The sequence below is a fragment of the Glandiceps talaboti genome, chromosome 13 (assembly GCF_964340395.1).
Source record: "Glandiceps talaboti chromosome 13, keGlaTala1.1, whole genome shotgun sequence".
Taxonomy (NCBI): Eukaryota; Metazoa; Hemichordata; class Enteropneusta; family Spengelidae; genus Glandiceps; species Glandiceps talaboti.
In genome coordinates this window covers 22,281,445-22,301,509 of record NC_135561.1, presented here as the reverse complement: position 1 = coordinate 22,301,509, position 20,065 = coordinate 22,281,445, and the positions used below count along the sequence as shown (strand labels likewise).

The 20,065-nt window shown below is 36.1% G+C and overlaps 1 protein-coding gene across 2 annotated transcripts; it reads left to right on the top strand.

The window, feature by feature from the left end:
* The first annotated feature begins 1,796 nt into the window (after nucleotides 1–1,796).
* LOC144444685 (vang-like protein 2) lies at nucleotides 1,797–18,307 on the top strand. Of its 2 annotated transcripts, none has more exons than XM_078134197.1 (4): nucleotides 1,797–1,964; nucleotides 2,325–2,759; nucleotides 14,077–14,406; nucleotides 15,767–18,307. In XM_078134197.1, the coding sequence occupies exons 3-4, from the start codon at nucleotides 14,098–14,100 to the stop codon at nucleotides 17,210–17,212; spliced, it is 1,755 nt and encodes a 584-aa protein (XP_077990323.1). In that variant the 5' UTR covers nucleotides 1,797–1,964; nucleotides 2,325–2,759; nucleotides 14,077–14,097; the 3' UTR covers nucleotides 17,213–18,307. The 2 variants fall into 2 exon arrangements, with proteins under 2 accessions (XP_077990323.1, XP_077990322.1); XM_078134196.1 differs by having other exon boundaries at nucleotides 1,797–1,971.
* The last annotated feature ends 1,758 nt before the right edge of the window (nucleotides 18,308–20,065 follow it).

Here is a 20,065-nt window from a genome sequence, read left to right as displayed (position 1 = left end):
TATAGGTTCGATTGTCCGTCGTCTTGGTGATCGTTTCGTGGAACATCTTCACCTGACCAGACAAAAGAATCGTAACTATCCTGTATCTATGCATTTTATTACCAACGATCACAGTGTATCAGATCTGTCTATTTCAGGAATTTGTAAGGTTTCTGGTGATGAGAAAGTATTGAGGTTGAAGGAAGAGGAAATCATTTTCCGTCTCGGAACGCTGGAACCCCTTGGAATTAATCGATTATTCTCGTCATTTCCAGTCTAATCAGGTTTTTTTTTAAATTTCAGGCCTGTTCTATTGGGTTCTATTTGGTGCGTGCGAATATTACTAATATTATTAGAACTTTTCACACGTATAACCGTTAATCACGCGCGGTTGTCGTTCTGTTCCATAACGTTTAGATATATTCAGGTGTTTAACTAATATGTTCTGAAAGTTGCCGATAAATACCTTGATAAAGAATATTTATTCGAAACGTTGGATTACATCTATTTATACGGACTGTCTCACAAGTACCTTATGCATTTCTATGTATGTATGTATGTATGTATGTATGTATGTATGTATGTATGTATGTATGTATGTATGTATGTATGTATGTATGTATGTATGTATGTATGTATGTATGTCTGTCTGTCTGTCTGTCTGTCTGTCTGTCTGTCTGTCTGTCTGTCTGCCTGCCTGCCTGCCTGCCTGCCTGCCTGCCTGTCTGTCTGTCTATCTATTTATTTATTTACCCATTTTTATTTATCCATCTTCATTCATTCATTCATTCATTCATTCATTCATTCATTCATTCATTCATTCATTCATTCATTCATTCATTCATTCATTCATTCATTCATTTATTTATTTATTTATTTATTTATTGTTTATTTTGTTTACTTGTTTGTTTGTGTGTTTTCGTAAACATAACTAACTATGCCTGAGTGCCCTATGGTCTTACATAGCTCAGTACAGTACAGTACAGGTTCTTCTTTGAATAAATGTTGAGTGCTCATCTCACTTTTACATTTCAAACACACAAAACAAATTGACAATAATTGAATCTTCAATTTGGTCACAAAACTGCGGATTGTAGAAATGTGACCCTCCCCAAACATTATTGTAATGCAAAATATGACCCTCCCCAAGGACAGGTTTGTAAAATGTGACTCCCCCCCCCATCGATTCCTCCGGCCCTTCCCCTGTAAATACTGAAGGCTCCCTTAATAGCAACTACATAGGGGGTGGTGGGGGTGGTGGTGAAATATTTCTAGTTAATAGTTCAGTGTCATTTTATAGTACACACATCACTACCGCTGTTGAGCGAAACTTGGAATTGTGGGTAGGGTTGGGACCTGTAAGCACTGAAATCACAGATAATGTATCGGCATATACATATGTCAGTCCAAACACGTTCATAAATACCGTGTTTCATCTCTTGTGTGTTTTAGAAGATGAATTGACAAAATGGGTGTTGGTGAAGTGTATTTGTGTAGAATATCCATCATATTACAATAACATACCAGCTCGAATACACTTAACATGAACTTCCGGTTGACCAATCATGGACAGTGGCTGTTCCAGTTATTAGGAATGTACCCGACATGTTAAGGATAGTGAATGCAAAAATAGAACAACATTTTCAAAAACTATGGGTGATTATAGTATATTAGATATAAGGCATAGTATAGGAAATGTTTGCACCATGTGTCAACCTCTCAATGTTATTTATCGTAGATAACGATACATAATTATTCAAACAAACAATCTGTCGGTTGGGGGGAAAACATTTATGTTAATCAGCTGTAGTAATGGACGGCGCTTTGTATCCTATATGCTGAGGAATACTTGAAAATGTCTAAATTTCCACAGTTTTTACGCTGAAATTGACGACGAAATAGTAGCAATCTTCACTAAATGGTATTAGTCCAATCTGCAGCATACTTATCAATGTTTATGGATGAAGACTACAGTGTAAAATAAGGTAAACGGTAAGATGTGTAGCCACATTCCTCTACCTTGTTCGTCTGTACGTACTTGCCGTTTGTGTGAAATGCAATCATACTAAGTACTACTAGAGTGCAATGTAGATTGGACATACATCAATATTATTCTAATTTACTAAAGATGTAAATATGAAATGTAATGTGAATGTTGGTATGAAATCTGTACAAAGGTCTAGCAAACAAGAGTTACTGAAGTCACCAAGAACAGTGCACCGTTGGTTTTTGAAATTAGATCAATCTGTGAACCCTTTCCACAACGTCGTTCTTCTTGAGTTGAACAAAGCACCTCGGCGTTCACACGGAGTGTTTTCACAAACTGTCTATTCATTCTATTCCAGGTTTGACCTGTTTTACGGAGTGTTTGGCAAAATAACAAAACTGTTTTCCTCTGACTGTGGCAATCAGTAGCGGTGAAGAACAGAAGCCGACCACAGCTCTCGATGTCACGACACATTGCGTCTACTTTCCGCGTAAAATATCCAGTAAGGGCGTAGGTGAACTGTCTTGGTCAAACCCTGTGTAACCGTCATCAGTCAGAGCCCACGTTTCGTATGTCGTGAGAATAAAGTAAATAGGACAGGTTTATGAAGGAAGATCTCATTCTACATCCGAATTTGACAGACTTTCTACAGTGTTTGCCGTATTGAACCCGTGTGTTATGTGTTATTATTACCGAGGTACGTACAGCGGAAGCCATTTTGATTGATTCGACACGAGGTCAAGTTGTTAAACTCGACAAGCGATTGTTGGATCTACTGGTGTATTTCAGTCAGGTATGTATATTGAAGAGCTATTTGTCTGGTGTGATTGTGTGTGTGTTTGATATTTACAAAGAATGTATTTGACGAATAGCCAGTAAAGATCGTCCGTGTGCTATTGAATGAAGGTCAGTGTAATGAAACCATACAATATATTAATGGTGGTGATATGTGTATGACCTCGGCTACTGTGAGTGTTACAAGGTTGGTAAAGAGGTATCACATTTGTTCCATTTAGCCATGCATGCATGTATGTCGTTTCTGTGTGTAATTCTCTCTCATATTGACATTTAATTGTAAAGATAAGTCAGCATACTACTTTTCATTCCAAAGTGACCTGTATATCAATGTAGAGATGCCATAACCATAACACGGATTTATACTTATCTCAGATGGACACAACAGTGACTCAAAGTGTAATATTCGTTTTAAATATTCAATCTTTATTGCATAACAACATGCCATAGTCAGCATAGTATTAATATTACAACTACAGTGTTTTTAATAGTTATCAAAGTCTGATTGAAAATGTAATTCTTATGATAGACACCCCCTCCCATCCCATAACAAACCAAAGAAATTTTGAAAAATTCAGCTTGAGCAGTTTTACAGTTTTGTGGCTTTGAATGTCTTGCATAATGCTTAATAACTTGATGAAAGTCAGTGTAATACACTTCATTTGGCCAAACAGTGTCTTTCCTACACCACTTCCTGGCAATGGGTAGGGTGGCAATTTGTCACTGTTGTTCCATTGGGAGCAGCTATCATATGAATGAGTTTATTCGTAATTGTTTGTGACGAATAAAACAGATTTTTCTGTAGATGTTTACCTTCCCAATGCCAATTTTTCTCACATTTTGCAATTTTGCAAGTAAACAGTTGAAATTCAAATGTTGCTTGACAGTACAGATCTAGTGACGTGTGAAGCAAGGGAGAGTGGAACAACAAATGAGTTGACATCATTTTGTCTGTGTTGTGAATGTAAAGGAATTGTTTAGGGTTGGTGGTTTATTTGAATTCTAAGGTAACTGAAAACATGATTTATTTTGTTTTGTTTTAACAGCAAATTTATTAATCAAATGTCCTCATTTTCTTTCAATAAAAGTTTCAAATGATACGATAACTCCAAAGCTGTTAGTTTATAAAATAATATTAGGAAGTCAAACAGTTTTTTCAAATCGGGTACTCTCTTTGTATCAACAATACTTTGCCATTTCAGAATAAGACTTTGATGCTACACTGTATTTTGTTTATATAATACATATACAATCAGTACAATCAGTACTTGCTCTGCAGTAGAACTGTGTTGGTCATGTCTTGATACTTACCTTGATGTTAAGATTGTAGGTTGTGTCTTGATACTTACCTTGATGTTAAGATTGTAGGTTGTGTCTTGATACTTACCTTGATGTTAAGATTGTAGGTTGTGTCTTGATACTTACCTTGATGTTAAGATTGTAGGTCATGTCTTGATACTTACCTTGATGTTAAGATTGTAGGTTGTGTCTTGATACTTACCTTGATGTTAAGATTGTAGGTTGTGTCCTGATACTTACCTTGATGTTAAGATTGTAGGTCATGTCTTGATACTTACCTTGATGTTAAGATTGTAGGTTGTGTCTTGATACTTACCTAGATGTTAAGATTGTAGGTTGTGTCTTGATACTTACCTAGATGTTAAGATTGTAGGTTGTGTCTTGATACTTACCTAGATGTTAAGATTGTAGGTTGTGTCTTGATACTTACCTTGATGTTAAGATTGTAGGTTGTGTCTTGATACTTACCTTGATGTTAAGATTGTAGGTCATGTCTTGATACTTACCTTGATGTTAAGATTGTAGGTTGTGTCTTGATACTTACCTAGATGTTAAGATTGTAGGTTGTGTCTTGATACTTACCTTGATGTTAAGATTGTAGGTTGTGTCTTGATACTTACCTAGATGTTAAGATTGTAGGTTGTGTCTTGATACTTACCTAGATGTTAAGATTGTAGGTTGTGTCTTGATACTTACCTTGATGTTACGATTGTAGGTCATGTCTTGATACTTACCTTGATGTTAAGATTGTAGGTCATGTCTTGATACTTACCTTGATGTTAAGATTGTAGGTCATGTCTTGATACTTACCTTGATGTTAAGATTGTAGGTTGTGTCTTGATACTTACCTTGATGTTAAGATTGTAGGTCATGTCTTGATACTTACCTTGATGTTAAGATTGTAGGTCATGTCTTGATACTTACCTTGATGTCAAGGTTGTAGGTTGTGTCTTGATACTTACCTTGATGTTAAGGTTGTAGGTTGTGTCTTGATACTTACCTAGATGTTAAGATTGTAGGTTGTGTCTTGATACTTACCTTGATGTTAAGATTGTAGGTTGTGTCTTGATACTTACCTTGATGTTAAGATTGTAGGTTGTGTCTTGATACTTACCTTGATGTTAAGATTGTAGGTCATGTCTTGATACTTACCTTGATGTTAAGATTGTAGGTTGTGTCTTGATACTTACCTTGATGTTAAGATTGTAGGTTGTGTCTTGATACTTACCTTGATGTTAAGATTGTAGGTTGTGTCTTGATACTTACCTTGATGTTAAGATTGTAGGTTATGTCTTGATACTTACCTTGATATTAAGATTGTAGGTTGTGTTTTGATACTTACCTAGATGTCAAGGTTGTAGGTTGTGTCCTGATACTTACCTTGATGTTAAGATTGTAGGTTGTGTCTTGATACTTACCTTGATGTTAAGATTGTAGGTCATGTCTTGATACTTACCTTGATGTTAAGATTGTAGGTCATGTCTTGATACTTACCTTGATGTTAAGATTGTAGGTTGTGTCTTGATACTTACCTAGATGTTAAGATTGTAGGTTGTGTCTTGATACTTACCTTGATGTTAAGATTGTAGGTCATGTCTTGATACTTACCTTGATGTTAAGATTGTAGGTTGTGTCTTGATACTTACCTTGATGTTAAGATTGTAGGTTGTGTCTTGATACTTACCTTGATGTTAAGATTGTAGGTTGTGTCTTGATACTTACCTTGATGTTAAGATTGTAGGTCATGTCTTGATACTTACCTTGATGTTAAGATTGTAGGTTGTGTCTTGATACTTACCTTGATGTTAAGATTGTAGGTTGTGTCTTGATACTTACCTTGATGTTAAGATTGTAGGTTGTGTCTTGATACTTACCTTGATGTTAAGATTGTAGGTTGTGTCTTGATACTTACCTTGATGTTAAGATTGTAGGTTGTGTCTTGATACTTACCTTGATGTTAAGATTGTAGGTTGTGTCTTGATACTTACCTTGATGTTAAGATTGTAGGTTGTGTCTTGATACTTACCTTGATGTTAAGATTGTAGGTCATGTCTTGATACTTACCTTGATGTCAAGGTTGTAGGTTGTGTCTTGATACTTACCTTGATGTCAAGGTTGTAGGTTGTGTCTTGATACTTACCTAGATGTTAAGATTGTAGGTTGTGTCTTGATACTTACCTTGATGTCAAGATTGTAGGTTGTGTCTTGATACTTACCTTGATGTTAAGATTGTAGGTTGTGTCTTGATACTTACCTTGATGTTAAGATTGTAGGTTGTGTCTTGATACTTACCTTGATGTTAAGATTGTAGGTTGTGTCTTGATACTTACCTTGATGTTAAGATTGTAGGTTGTGTCTTGATACTTACCTTGATGTTAAGATTGTAGGTTGTGTCTTGATACTTACCTTGATGTTAAGATTGTAGGTTGTGTCTTGATACTTACCTTGATGTTAAGATTGTAGGTCATGTCTTGATACTTACCTTGATGTTAAGATTGTAGGTTGTGTCTTGATACTTACCTTGATGTCAAGGTTGTAGGTTGTGTCTTGATACTTACCTTGATGTTAAGATTGTAGGTTGTGTCTTGATACTTACCTTGATGTTAAGATTGTAGGTCATGTCTTGATACTTACCTTGATGTTAAGATTGTAGGTTGTGTCTTGATACTTACCCTGATGTTAAGATTGTAGGTCATGTCTTGATACTTACCTTGATGTTAAGATTGTAGGTCATGTCTTGATACTTACCTTGATGTCAAGGTTGTAGGTTGTGTCTTGATACTTACCTTGATGTTAAGGTTGTAGGTTGTGTCTTGATACTTACCTAGATGTTAAGATTGTAGGTTGTGTCTTGATACTTACCTTGATGTTAAGATTGTAGGTTGTGTCTTGATACTTACCTTGATGTTAAGATTGTAGGTTGTGTCTTGATACTTACCTTGATGTTAAGATTGTAGGTTGTGTCTTGATACTTACCTTGATGTTAAGATTGTAGGTTGTGTCTTGATACTTACCTTGATGTTAAGATTGTAGGTTATGTCTTGATACTTACCTTGATGTTAAGATTGTAGGTTGTGTCTTGATACTTACCTAGATGTCAAGGTTGTAGGTTGTGTCCTGATACTTACCTTGATGTTAAGATTGTAGGTTGTGTCTTGATACTTACCTTGATGTTAAGATTGTAGGTCATGTCTTGATACTTACCTTGATGTTAAGATTGTAGGTCATGTCTTGATACTTACCTTGATGTTAAGATTGTAGGTTGTGTCTTGATACTTACCTAGATGTTAAGATTGTAGGTTGTGTCTTGATACTTACCTTGATGTTAAGATTGTAGGTCATGTCTTGATACTTACCTTGATGTTAAGATTGTAGGTTGTGTCTTGATACTTACCTTGATGTTAAGATTGTAGGTTGTGTCTTGATACTTACCTTGATGTTAAGATTGTAGGTTGTGTCTTGATACTTACCTTGATGTTAAGATTGTAGGTCATGTCTTGATACTTACCTTGATGTTAAGATTGTAGGTTGTGTCTTGATACTTACCTAGATGTTAAGATTGTAGGTTGTGTCTTGATACTTACCTTGATGTTAAGATTGTAGGTTGTGTCTTGATACTTACCTTGATGTTAAGATTGTAGGTTGTGTCTTGATACTTACCTTGATGTTAAGATTGTAGGTTGTGTCTTGATACTTACCTTGATGTTAAGATTGTAGGTTGTGTCTTGATACTTACCTTGATGTTAAGATTGTAGGTTGTGTCTTGATACTTACCTTGATGTTAAGATTGTAGGTTGTGTCTTGATACTTACCTTGATGTTAAGATTGTAGGTCATGTCTTGATACTTACCTTGATGTCAAGGTTGTAGGTTGTGTCTTGATACTTACCTTGATGTCAAGGTTGTAGGTTGTGTCTTGATACTTACCTAGATGTTAAGATTGTAGGTTGTGTCTTGATACTTACCTTGATGTCAAGATTGTAGGTTGTGTCTTGATACTTACCTTGATGTTAAGATTGTAGGTTGTGTCTTGATACTTACCTTGATGTTAAGATTGTAGGTTGTGTCTTGATACTTACCTTGATGTTAAGATTGTAGGTTGTGTCTTGATACTTACCTTGATGTTAAGATTGTAGGTTGTGTCTTGATACTTACCTTGATGTTAAGATTGTAGGTCATGTCTTGATACTTACCTTGATGTTAAGATTGTAGGTTGTGTCTTGATACTTACCTTGATGTCAAGATTGTAGGTTGTGTCTTGATACTTACCTTGATGTTAAGATTGTAGGTCATGTCTTGATACTTACCTTGATGTTAAGATTGTAGGTTGTGTCTTGATACTTACCTTGATGTCAAGGTTGTAGGTTGTGTCTTGATACTTACCTTGATGTTAAGATTGTAGGTTGTGTCTTGATACTTACCTTGATGTTAAGATTGTAGGTCATGTCTTGATACTTACCTTGATGTTAAGATTGTAGGTTGTGTCTTGATACTTACCCTGATGTTAAGATTGTAGGTCATGTCTTGATACTTACCTTGATGTTAAGATTGTAGGTTGTGTCTTGATACTTACCTTGATGTTAAGATTGTAGGTTGTGTCTTGATACTTACCTAGATGTTAAGATTGTAGGTCATGTCTTGATACTTACCTTGATGTTAAGATTGTAGATTATGTCTTGATACTTACCTTGATGTTAAGATTGTAGGTTGTGTCTTGATACTTACCTAGATGTCAAGATTGTAGGTTGTGTCTTGATACTTACCTTGATGTTAAGATTGTAGGTTGTGTCTTGATACTTACCTTGATGTTAAGATTGTAGATTATGTCTTGATACTTACCTTGATGTCAAGGTTGTAGGTTGTGTCTTGATACTTACTTAGATGTCAAGATTGTAGGTCATGTCTTGATACTTACCTTGATGTTAAGATTGTAGATTATGTCTTGATACTTACCTTGATGTTAAGATTGTAGGTTGTGTCTTGATACTTACCTTGATGTTAAGATTGTAGGTTGTGTCTTGATACTTACCTAGATGTTAAGATTGTAGGCTGTGTCTTGATACTTACCTTGATGTTAAGATTGCAGGTTATGTCTTGATACTTACCTTGATGTTAAGATTGCAGGTTATGACACAACCATAGAATTGATTCCACTGTACATAGGTAGTGCCAGTCATATGAAAACAATCAATGTCAGACAGAAAACAAGATCATGGTTTGACCATATGATCCCTTATGTCTTTCTTACCAGACCATAATAATTTGAGAGCACTCCTAACTTTGCAGCAGCTCTGTGTTTTGGTCAGTCATAGCTATTTGAACCCCAGTCTGTCTGTAGTAACGTATTCTCCAAACTGATGTACCAATATGTAGAAATATCAATGTGGGTTATCCATTCAGGTACATGTATGTTTCTCGACCTGACTGACCTTATATTTCATAAATATCACTTAGAAAAGAAAAAAAAGGTGACACCCGCTATAGTTGAATTGATTTGAATAAAAAAAACCAACAGATTACTATCATTACTGATAATAAGATTGTAATACAATGAGTATGGATAATGTGGATGAGATCAGATCAGATTATATAGTGTTATAAATCCAATTGTTCATAGTATCTGTTTCACTTTAACTGTCATTTTAAAGACTGTTGCAGTCGTTACACTTGTGGGTCAGCCGACCATCTAGTTTCACTAACATATTAAACCATTTTCTGAAACTTTTAGAGAGCTTACTCTAATACCAATATTGTATATTTTTAATAATTATGGAAAGTTACACCGAAATCTGATAAAAATTGACGATGGTCGGAGCAGGTTGAGAAGGGTCAGCAAACTATGTACATGTGAATGTCACCTGATAACAGGTCACATGACACACGAAGCACAGTCTGCATAGCAAGCCGTGCTCCTTTTATTTTTTGTATTTTTGTCAATTTGTTTCATGATACGATCCAATATGGCCACCTAGCTGCCATTTTGTTTGCAAATTTTCCCTGTCTAAAGCCATAACTCAGACATGCTTGAACAGATCTCATTCAAAGTTGGTATTAGGACAGTGTTCTATGGCATATATGTGCATATTCATTGTTGTCATGATACGATCCAATATGGCCGCCTGGCAGCCATTTTGTTTGTGAATTTTCATGTCCAAAGCCATAACTCAGACATGTTTGAACAGATCTCATTCAAAGTTGGTATTAGGACAGTGTTCTATGACATACATGTGCATATCCATTTTCATTGTGATACGATCCAATATGGCTGCCTGGCAGCCATTTTGTTTGCGATTTTTCTATGTCCAAAGCCATAACTCAGACGTGCTTGAACAGATCTCATTCAAAGTTGGTATTAGGACAGTGTTCTATGACATACATGTGCATATTCATTGTTGTTGTAATACGATCCAATATGGCTGCCTGGCAGCCATTTTGTTTGCGATTTTTCAATGTCCAAAGCCATAACTCGGACATGCTTGAACAGATCACATTCAAAGTTGGTATTAGGACAGTATTCTATGACATACATGTGCATATCCATTTTCATCGTGATATGATCCCCCATACCCGACCAATCCGTTATTGTTTTAGGCATGTTCCATGTCCAACAAGCAGACACAACATATCTAAGTCTGTTTGATTTAGGTTCACAAGTGTTGTTGCGTGATCAGAGTAGTGATAATTCCTTAAAACCCAATCATAGCGGGGACTATGTCATTCTCAATGACTTGTTTGTTCTTGGAAATATAGCCATCATAACATTTATAACTGAATGACAAAGTTAATGTGTTCTGACAAAACTATTCCATTTAATAATTAGATGTAATACTTGCACGTACTTGTTACATGGTGTTTATAAAAATAACTTTATACTTTATAGGACACATTTTGTTGGCATGAAAGCTAATTAGTGGATATAATACATGACTACTATTACAGTACTAATTAGTGTTTACTACAAATCAAAATGTACAACATTGAATTAAAAACAAACAGAACAAGTAGTTCTTTGAGTTAAAGGTCATTATCAACTTATCTAAGGCATACATGGGTAGCAGTCTTACCATTTGCATGTCAATTTGTCATGCCATTGATACGTTTTATGGTCACACACACATAATCAGAGGGTGTATGGCAGGGTCACACAGACACAGGATGTATTGTAGGGTCACACAGACACAGACATAATCAGAGGGTGTATGGCAGGGTCCCACACTGACATCTTCAACAACAGGGTGTATGGCAGGGTCACATACTGACAAGGCTGCAACCACAGGGTGTATGACAGGGTCACACACTGATCGACACAACCTCAATTTTAACCTAAGGGTGTGTGGCACTGGTAGGGTCACAAGCCGACATGGCCACAACCACAGCGTGTATGGCAGGTTCACAAGCCGACATGGCCACAACCACAGGGTGTATGGCAGGGTCACACACTGACATGGCCACAACCAAAGGGTGTGTGGTAGGGTCACACACTGACATGGCCACAACCACAGGATGTATGGCAGGGTCACACACTGACACAGCCTCAACCAAAGGGTGTGTGGTAGGGTCACACACGGACATGGCCACAACCACAGGGTGTATGGCAGGGTCACACACTGACAAGGCTGCAACCACAGAGTGTAATGTAGGGTCACACACTCAGAAGGTCAGACTGAAACAGCTGGAGGGTGTATCATACAGTATAATATGGTAGAGTCACACACTGTAAAAGTGTCTTTTTTGTGACTTGCTGGACATCAAGTACTAGTAAAAGAATCAGTTTCGTCTTGTTCATTTTTGAACACAGGGTTGTGGTTCATGGTCACAGGATGTACATGTATTCAGTATTGTAGGGTCACATATCCACACTTTAATTTGCAATACAACATACAGTGTGACTTCAGTGTATGGTATTATCACAGGATGTGTATAATTATTTTGTCAAAAGAATTGGTTTGTCATGTTACACAGTAAATTGAGAGAATACAGTGAATAGTAAATTAGTGAATAGAGCCATTACTGTGATGACTCATCTCATCTCATCTTAGTTGTATTGAGAATTCAAGACAAGTGATAACTAGATGACTAATACATTTGTACAGTTGCCATTTTAGCATATTGTCTTCTTCTATCAATCTGTGGTCAATTGATTCCAACCATCAGTCATCACCACTTCTATTCTATACATCCAGGTTCCTTTCCTGATCAATACACTTTGTTCCTATCTGTGTAATGTTGTACATGTACATGTATACAATGTAGCATATTGTTATAGCTAATTTGCATTTGTACTGAAAACTACATGTATGTACAATGTAGCATATTGTTACAGCTAATTTGCATTTGTACTATTTAAAAAAATGATATGCATCACATTTGTATGGTAAGAGATGTTGAGTGTAGTATTTATACCGTCTTACATTTTTGCACAGCTGAACTGAGATTCAGTTATCACTTGTGCTTTAGGCATGGTGAAATGTATGTGTGTGTGTGTGTGTGTGTGTGTGTGTGTGTGTGTGTGTGTGTGTGTGTGTGTGTGTGTTTTAGTGTGTATGATTGTGTGAGTATGTTTTAGTGTGTATGATTGTGTGAGTACATGTATGTACAAGTGTGTGAGTATGTATGAGTGTGTATACATGTGTGAGTGTATACATGTGCATTTATGCATGTTTAAATGACTTGAAGTACTGCCAGACTGAGTGCACAGAGGCCCTTGGGGGAACATTACTATGGACATGTAGATGGGAAAGTTTTAAAATGAAGATTATTGCATCACAGATACATGATAAAAACACTGATTTGGATAAAAAAAAGGTGATTTTAAAAAACAACTTAAGTTAAATTAAAAACTGTTGGTCAAAGGGAGATGGGGTGTCTACAAAACCCCAACTTTGAAAGTACTTAATGCAGATTTTACATGTAATCAGGATGTAGCAAGGATTACTGAACAATAATTTGTAAGCTACACACATGGATGATGTTTTTGTGTCATTCTGTCAAATAGACGTGTGTGTACCTTCAAGTGAAATGAATGGTGCTTTGTATGCAAACCCTGATGAAATGACCAATGGAAGCAACTCAAAATACAGATCAGTACACTTATTGACTGACTGGGGTTATTGTAATTTCTACGTCAATAATGACTGTATTTTCATGGTTTTAGAAGACAAATGTGTCGATCTTTGACCTAAATACCCGTAGATATTGCTTTAGGGGGAATAGTCAACAAGATGTTGGTTATTGTATCATAGCATGAGATAGTTATCTCGTTTGGTATACTTATACTTTCGTGACTAATCCTGATCAGTATAGCAATGGCTACAGGTACATTTTGTATTTTGACCAAAAACCGACATATAATCTGTCTTCTAAAATCATGAAAACACCATAGTTATTGATGCAAAAATTTATTCACCTGTGCAAAAAGTTTGTAATTATGTCATCGCCATGCATGAGCTCTTAAGAGAATGTTCAGGTACACACATGACGAAAAATTCACATGAGGTCAAAAATATCAAACATGCTAGCTCATGGCCTCAAATAAACAAATTCTCATTAAAAGTTGTCCGCGCTTGAGAGAAATCAGCGTGAGGACAGTGTTTTATTTAAGGGCGGTAAGTAGGTAAAATCTACCGGGGTTCCCACATCATTTTACCGGGGTTCCCCACCTAAACTATGATACATTGCATGGGAAGCACTACCAGTTTTACCTCTTTCCCCTTTTCTGTTACCGGGGTTCCCAAACCTTAGCAAAAACACTGGAGGAAATAGCCTTGAGTGAAATTTTGCTCTGCTGATTCCTGTATAGTGTGCAACTGGATGTGCTAAATGTGGCAATGTCCTAGGGATAGCATGGTAAACTAATGTTGGCTTTATCAATGGAGATGTGGGGTAACATTTTGAATTAGACTTGGCTATACATTACATAATGTATTATGGGCAAGCTGTGATTACATGCAAAGCTAACCTTGTCATTTCATTTGTGTAAAGTTACTAAATACATGTAACATTGATTTATTTGATTAGATGGTAATACTTTGGTAAAACATGGACAGTGATTCAGGACATTCAAGAAGCAGTCACCACTCCTCACATTCCCACCGAAGTCGGCGTAAAGATAAACATCGCGACAGATCCAGGGACCGAGAAACTGACAGGGAGTCAGACAGGGAACATGGTCGAAGAAGATCAAGGTCACGGGATCGTGACAAGCATCGTGATCGAGACCGTGATCATGATCGAGATCGTGGACACGAGAGTGATGTGAGTCATCGAAGTCATAAAGTGAGAGGTGACCGATCGGTTACGATACGAACACCACCTATGACAACAGATGAGGAAAGAGCTGAAGATGAGGTCAGTATATGTTTTGTTAGTACATAAATTTACCTTTACATAGTGTCAGATATAAAGTTTGTATATATATTTTATTAGTTAGTTTCCCCCCATCACCCCCCCCCCCTCCCCCCCACCCCACCAAATGACGGCTGAAGGAAGGAGGTGGGTATTATAATATTAATGTATAGATCGATCTATACGTTTTCATTGCAGAACAGTAACATGCTGGAAGGGCCATATGCACAACACTTTATGTCGTGCCATATGCAAATTTGACCGATGGCAGCCATATTTGTAGCCTAGTCACTATATATACTGAATAACTCAAAAACTGATAAACACAGAGGTTCCATTCAAGTGCACACCCCATACACCCATACATTACTTTCTGTTGTGACTTTGAATTACAGATTAACAGTAAATTGTTTGAAGCCCATTTTTGCATATTTTCCTACCAATATTTCTACAAGGTAGACATTGAATCGTATGTGTGTATAAAACTATTAGCACAGGCTTTGGTGAAGCTTTGTGTGAGACAGGAAAATTAAATGAAAAAAACATAGTAGGAAGTGAGCGTGTAGTAGTGCGTGGTCTTTGCTATAGTCTTTGAGTGGGTGAAGAGCATGGGTGGGGATTATTTTGTAGTTCGTAATGATTCTTTATTCACTACTATGTACTGGGTGGACGCAAAGACCACACTCTACTATGTACTGGGTGGACGCAAAGCCCCCACTCTACTATGTACTGGGTGGACGCAAAGCCCCCACTCTACTATGTACTGGGTGGACGCAAAGCCCCACTCTACTATGTACTGGGTGGACACAAAGACCACACACTACTATGTACTGGGTGGACACAAAGACCACACACTACTATGTACTGGGTGGACACAAAGACCACACACTACTATGTACTGGGTGGACGCAAAGCCCCACTCTACTATGTACTGGGTGGACGCAAAGCCCCACTCTACTATGTACTGGGTGGACGCAAAGACCACACACTACTATGTACTGTGTATACTATGTATACTTTTCATTGAATTCTTGCGTCCCACACAAAGCTTAACCAAAGCCCCATGGTATTAACAAGTAAAACATCACATTTTTAAATTTGTTTTTCCCTTCAAGTGGAATGATTTGTTTTATGCAATGTCAACCTTAGTGTAGAGTAAATGACAACTTAGGGAGTCATAGACTTACCAATATTAATATGGCTTAGAGGTCCTTAAGTTTGTGGACTTTATTATTGATGTTACAGTTACATTGTACAACATGATATCCCGTTCTTGAATATCTTTTAGATTAACTTACTTGATTGAAATAGATTTGCAAATTGAAATGGCATATCGTGATGATATGATGTCTTGTATTTACAGGTGATTGAAGTCCAGATTTTACCCCAGGATGATAATTGGGGTGAGAATACTACAGTCATAACAGGTGGTACATCAGAATACAGTATCTCCAATGAAGACTTGTCTCAGTTTGCTAAAGATATGGAAGCCAGTGTAGGCTTTGACTGTAGTCGTTATATTGGAGGCATTATAGCTCTACTCCTGGCACTCCTGGCTTTCCTGACACCGATAGCATTTATCATAATTCCATTGATTGCATGGGAGAAACATGAATGTCCACCTGTCTGCCAAGGACTTCTCATCAGTTTTTCATTCAAACTTGTCATCCTTCTCATAGGCAGTGTTGCGCTGTTTTTTCGAAAACCGAAAGCTACCATGCCACGTGTCTTCTGGCTCCGTGCCCTTGTGATGCTGTTAATCCTTGTCTTCGTGGTCTCCTATTGGTTGTTTTATGGATTCCGCATTGCTAATTCTGGTAGTGTGGAGAGTACAGCGGGTAATCCTGACCAATCATCAACACAGACAGAATACTATGAAGATTATCAAAGTGTGGTTGCGTATTCATTGTCATTAGTTGATGCATTACTGTTCATTCATTATCTAGCCATTGTATTACTGGAGATCAGACAAATTACAACCCAATTCACCCTCAAAGTCATACGAACAAATGATGGTGAGAGTCGCTTCTATTGCATTGGACAATTAAGTATTCAACGTGCGGCCGTCTGGGTGTTGGAGCAGTACTATCGTGAATTCCCAACGTACAATCCATTCCTACAGCAACTTCCATCATCACGAGCATCAAAACATATTTCAAGTTTCAAATTTTATGATGTTGATGGCGGTGTTAATACAACTGTTACTGGACGCTCACGGGCTATTCTTGCAGCAAATGCAAGGAGAAGAGATGCCAGTCATAATGACAGGTTTTATGAAGAACAGGAATATGACCGTCGTGTAAAGAAACGCAAAGCTCGTTTGATTGTTGCTGCAGAGGAAGCATTTACTCATATTCGGCGTATGGGTGAAGAGCATGGGCCGGCCAATCCTATGGATCCGTATGAAGCTGCTCAAGCTATCTTTCCCTCTATGGCTAGAGCATTGCAAAAATACCTACGCATCACAAGACAACAACCAAGATGGACAATGGAATCAGTTCTCAATCACCTTGCAAATTGCGTTGGTCACAATTTCACTCCCAAAGCATTTCTCGAACAATTTTTTAATCCAGGGCCACCCATTTTGGAACATATCAGGGATGGGAGAGAAAGTCAACAATGGGAATTAATTTGTGATCAAATGGCAAACTGGCCACTGAAAACAAATACATCATTCATGCTACGTCAGGGTGATGTTGGTTTGTTTGTCTATATTATGGGAATACCTCATTTCCAAGTATCAGAAGAGGCTTTTGATCACAAAAATAACAAATTTGTGTTGCGTCTACAATCAGAAACATCTGTGTAAGGTGTAAGTATGTATCTATCATGCCCAGTGTATATGTAATTTATTGTTACTATGGAAATTTTATGTTTTAGAAGTATTGTTCATAGGCTGGGTTTGTGACTGCAAGGTGGATTTGTAATGTTTGTGTCAAAAGTAGCATTGTAATAGACTTCTGGTCCAAATATACACTGACCTCAAAAAAAAAAAAAGATGTGATGGAATAGAATGAATCTGAAAATTGTGGCGATATATTGTAAAGATATGTTGAAGTGTTAGTAAAATGTTATAAACAGCATTATAAGATTGTTAGCTGAGTGAATTGTGTTGTAAATACAATCACTATTATGAATAATAACAATGTACATGTCTACAAATTACAATACTAATCTTAACTATTACAGTAGATTAGAAAATAAAAAAAAAACATTGTTTGTGAATCTGAGTAGATACCAGATTTTATTAATGTATGGTACAATTTTTTTTTAATTTTAAAAATGAAAGTAAGAAATAATGTTTGAGACAGTCATGATACTTTGTCATACTGTTTTGTCAAATTTAAGATGTTGATGAAATAAGATATTAATTAATTACTGTTGTACTTACATGAAATTCAAGTTATTGTAATACAGTATTTTTGTGCTGTTAGACAATTGACAACTTCCATATTCAAGTTGTACTGCCCTCAAACACCTGTGTACTCAAGCCACACACAAAGTCTGTGTACCTGAGCTACATCCACTTTTGAAATTTCTTATTGTTGAGGAGAGTAAATATTTTGTATAGTTTATCTTGTGCTCATGTTCAAGATGGAATCTTTTGTCAAAACTTAAAGTCATGTACCAGGAATATTGCTAAAGTAATCCAAGTTGAATTCATTAAAACCAAAAACAATGCTGGAAGTCTTTATAAGTCAACAACAAATCAATTGTTGATTGATATTAAGAAACTTATCATTTTTGAATACAATGCTGTTGTCAAAGTGTTTGATGACATTTAACACAACTACAGTTGGTCCCGAGATACATTGAATGAGATAACATTGTTAATTCTGAGATACATTGCATGAGATAACATTGTTAATTCTGAGATACATTGCATGAGATAACATTGTTAATTCTGAGATACATCACATGAGATAACATTGTTAATTCTGAGATACATTGAATGAGATAACATTGTTAATTCTGAGATACATTGCATGAGATAACATTGTTAATTCTGAGATACATTGAATGAGATAACATTGTTAATTCTGAGATACATTGCATGAGATAACATTGTTAATTCTGAGATACATTGCATGAGATAACATTGTTAATTCTGAGATACATTGAATGAGATAACATTGTTAATTCTGAGATACATCACATGAGATAACATTGTTAATTCTAAGATACATTGAATGAGATAACATTGTTAATTCTGAGATACATCACATGAGATAACATTGTTAATTCTAAGATACATTGAATGAGATAACATTGTTAATTCTGAGATACATTGAATGAGATAACATTGTTAATTCTGAAATACATTGAATGAGATAACATTGTTAATTCTGAAATACATTGAATGAGATAACATTGTTAATTCTGAAATACATTGAATGAGATAACATTGTTAATTCTGAGATACATCACATGAGATAACATTGTTAATTCTGAGATACATCACATGAGATAACATTGTTAATTCTAAGATACATTGAATGAGATAACATTGTTAATTCTGAGATACATTGAATGAGATAACATTGTTAATTCTGAGATACATTGAATGAGATAACATTGTTAATTCTGAGATACATCACATGAGATAACATTGTTAATTCTGAGATACATTGAATGAGATAACATTGTTAATTCTGAGATACATTGAATGAGATAACATTGTTAATTCTGAGATACATCGCATGAGATAACATTGTTAATTCTGAGATACATTGCATGAGATAACATTGTTAATTCTGAGATACATTGCATGAGATAACATTGTTAATTCTGAGATACATTGCATGAGATAACATTGTTAATTCTGAGATACATCGCATGAGATAACATTGTTAATTCTGAGGTACATTGAATGAGATAACATTGTTAATTCTGAGATACATTGCATGAGATAACATTGTTAATTCTGAGATACATCGCATGAGATAACAGGAACCAGAATAAATGGCATTGTATTGGTAGACTTGCAGTGCATCTTGGAACCAGCAAAAAGTGTATTGGGCTTGGTGTTGATGAATTCAAAATCATTTAGTTGAATAATAACATTGTACTTGACTTTGTGATGATTGTAGATTTTGAGGACCCAGGTACCTTGAAGTCTTCACTTCCATTTCCTAAATCAGTCCACCAGGGACTGGACTGAGAAGGTTATAGAAAACATCCACAATTATGGATTCATGTTTCAAGGCACAATAGGAATTCATTCACACAATTCATCATTTGACCTTTGACCTCTCAATAACTGGTCTATTTCTATAGGTGTAATGTAGTGTATATTATATATCAAACACACCAACTCACTACTTCTAAAAAGTAAGTTGACACTTTGAAGTCTTGCATCCAACTGAAAATCCAAGTCTCTTCAGTTTTGTTGGTGGTAACAAGGCTAGTCCATGCATTCTCTGTTAGTGCAAGCAAGGAACAAAAGATCCTTTTTATGATGGATGGATGGATGGATGGATGGATGTTATGTTAACAAAGTAATATAGCTTTAAGTATACAATGTCACTGACTACATTACCACACTGTGTTTAAATATACCGAGTAATTAGTTCCATCAACAGATGTGTATTTCTTTACTTGCAATTTGTAACTGTGGGTGCTAAGCTCCAGTGAAATTGTAGGGTAACAATTTGTAACTAAA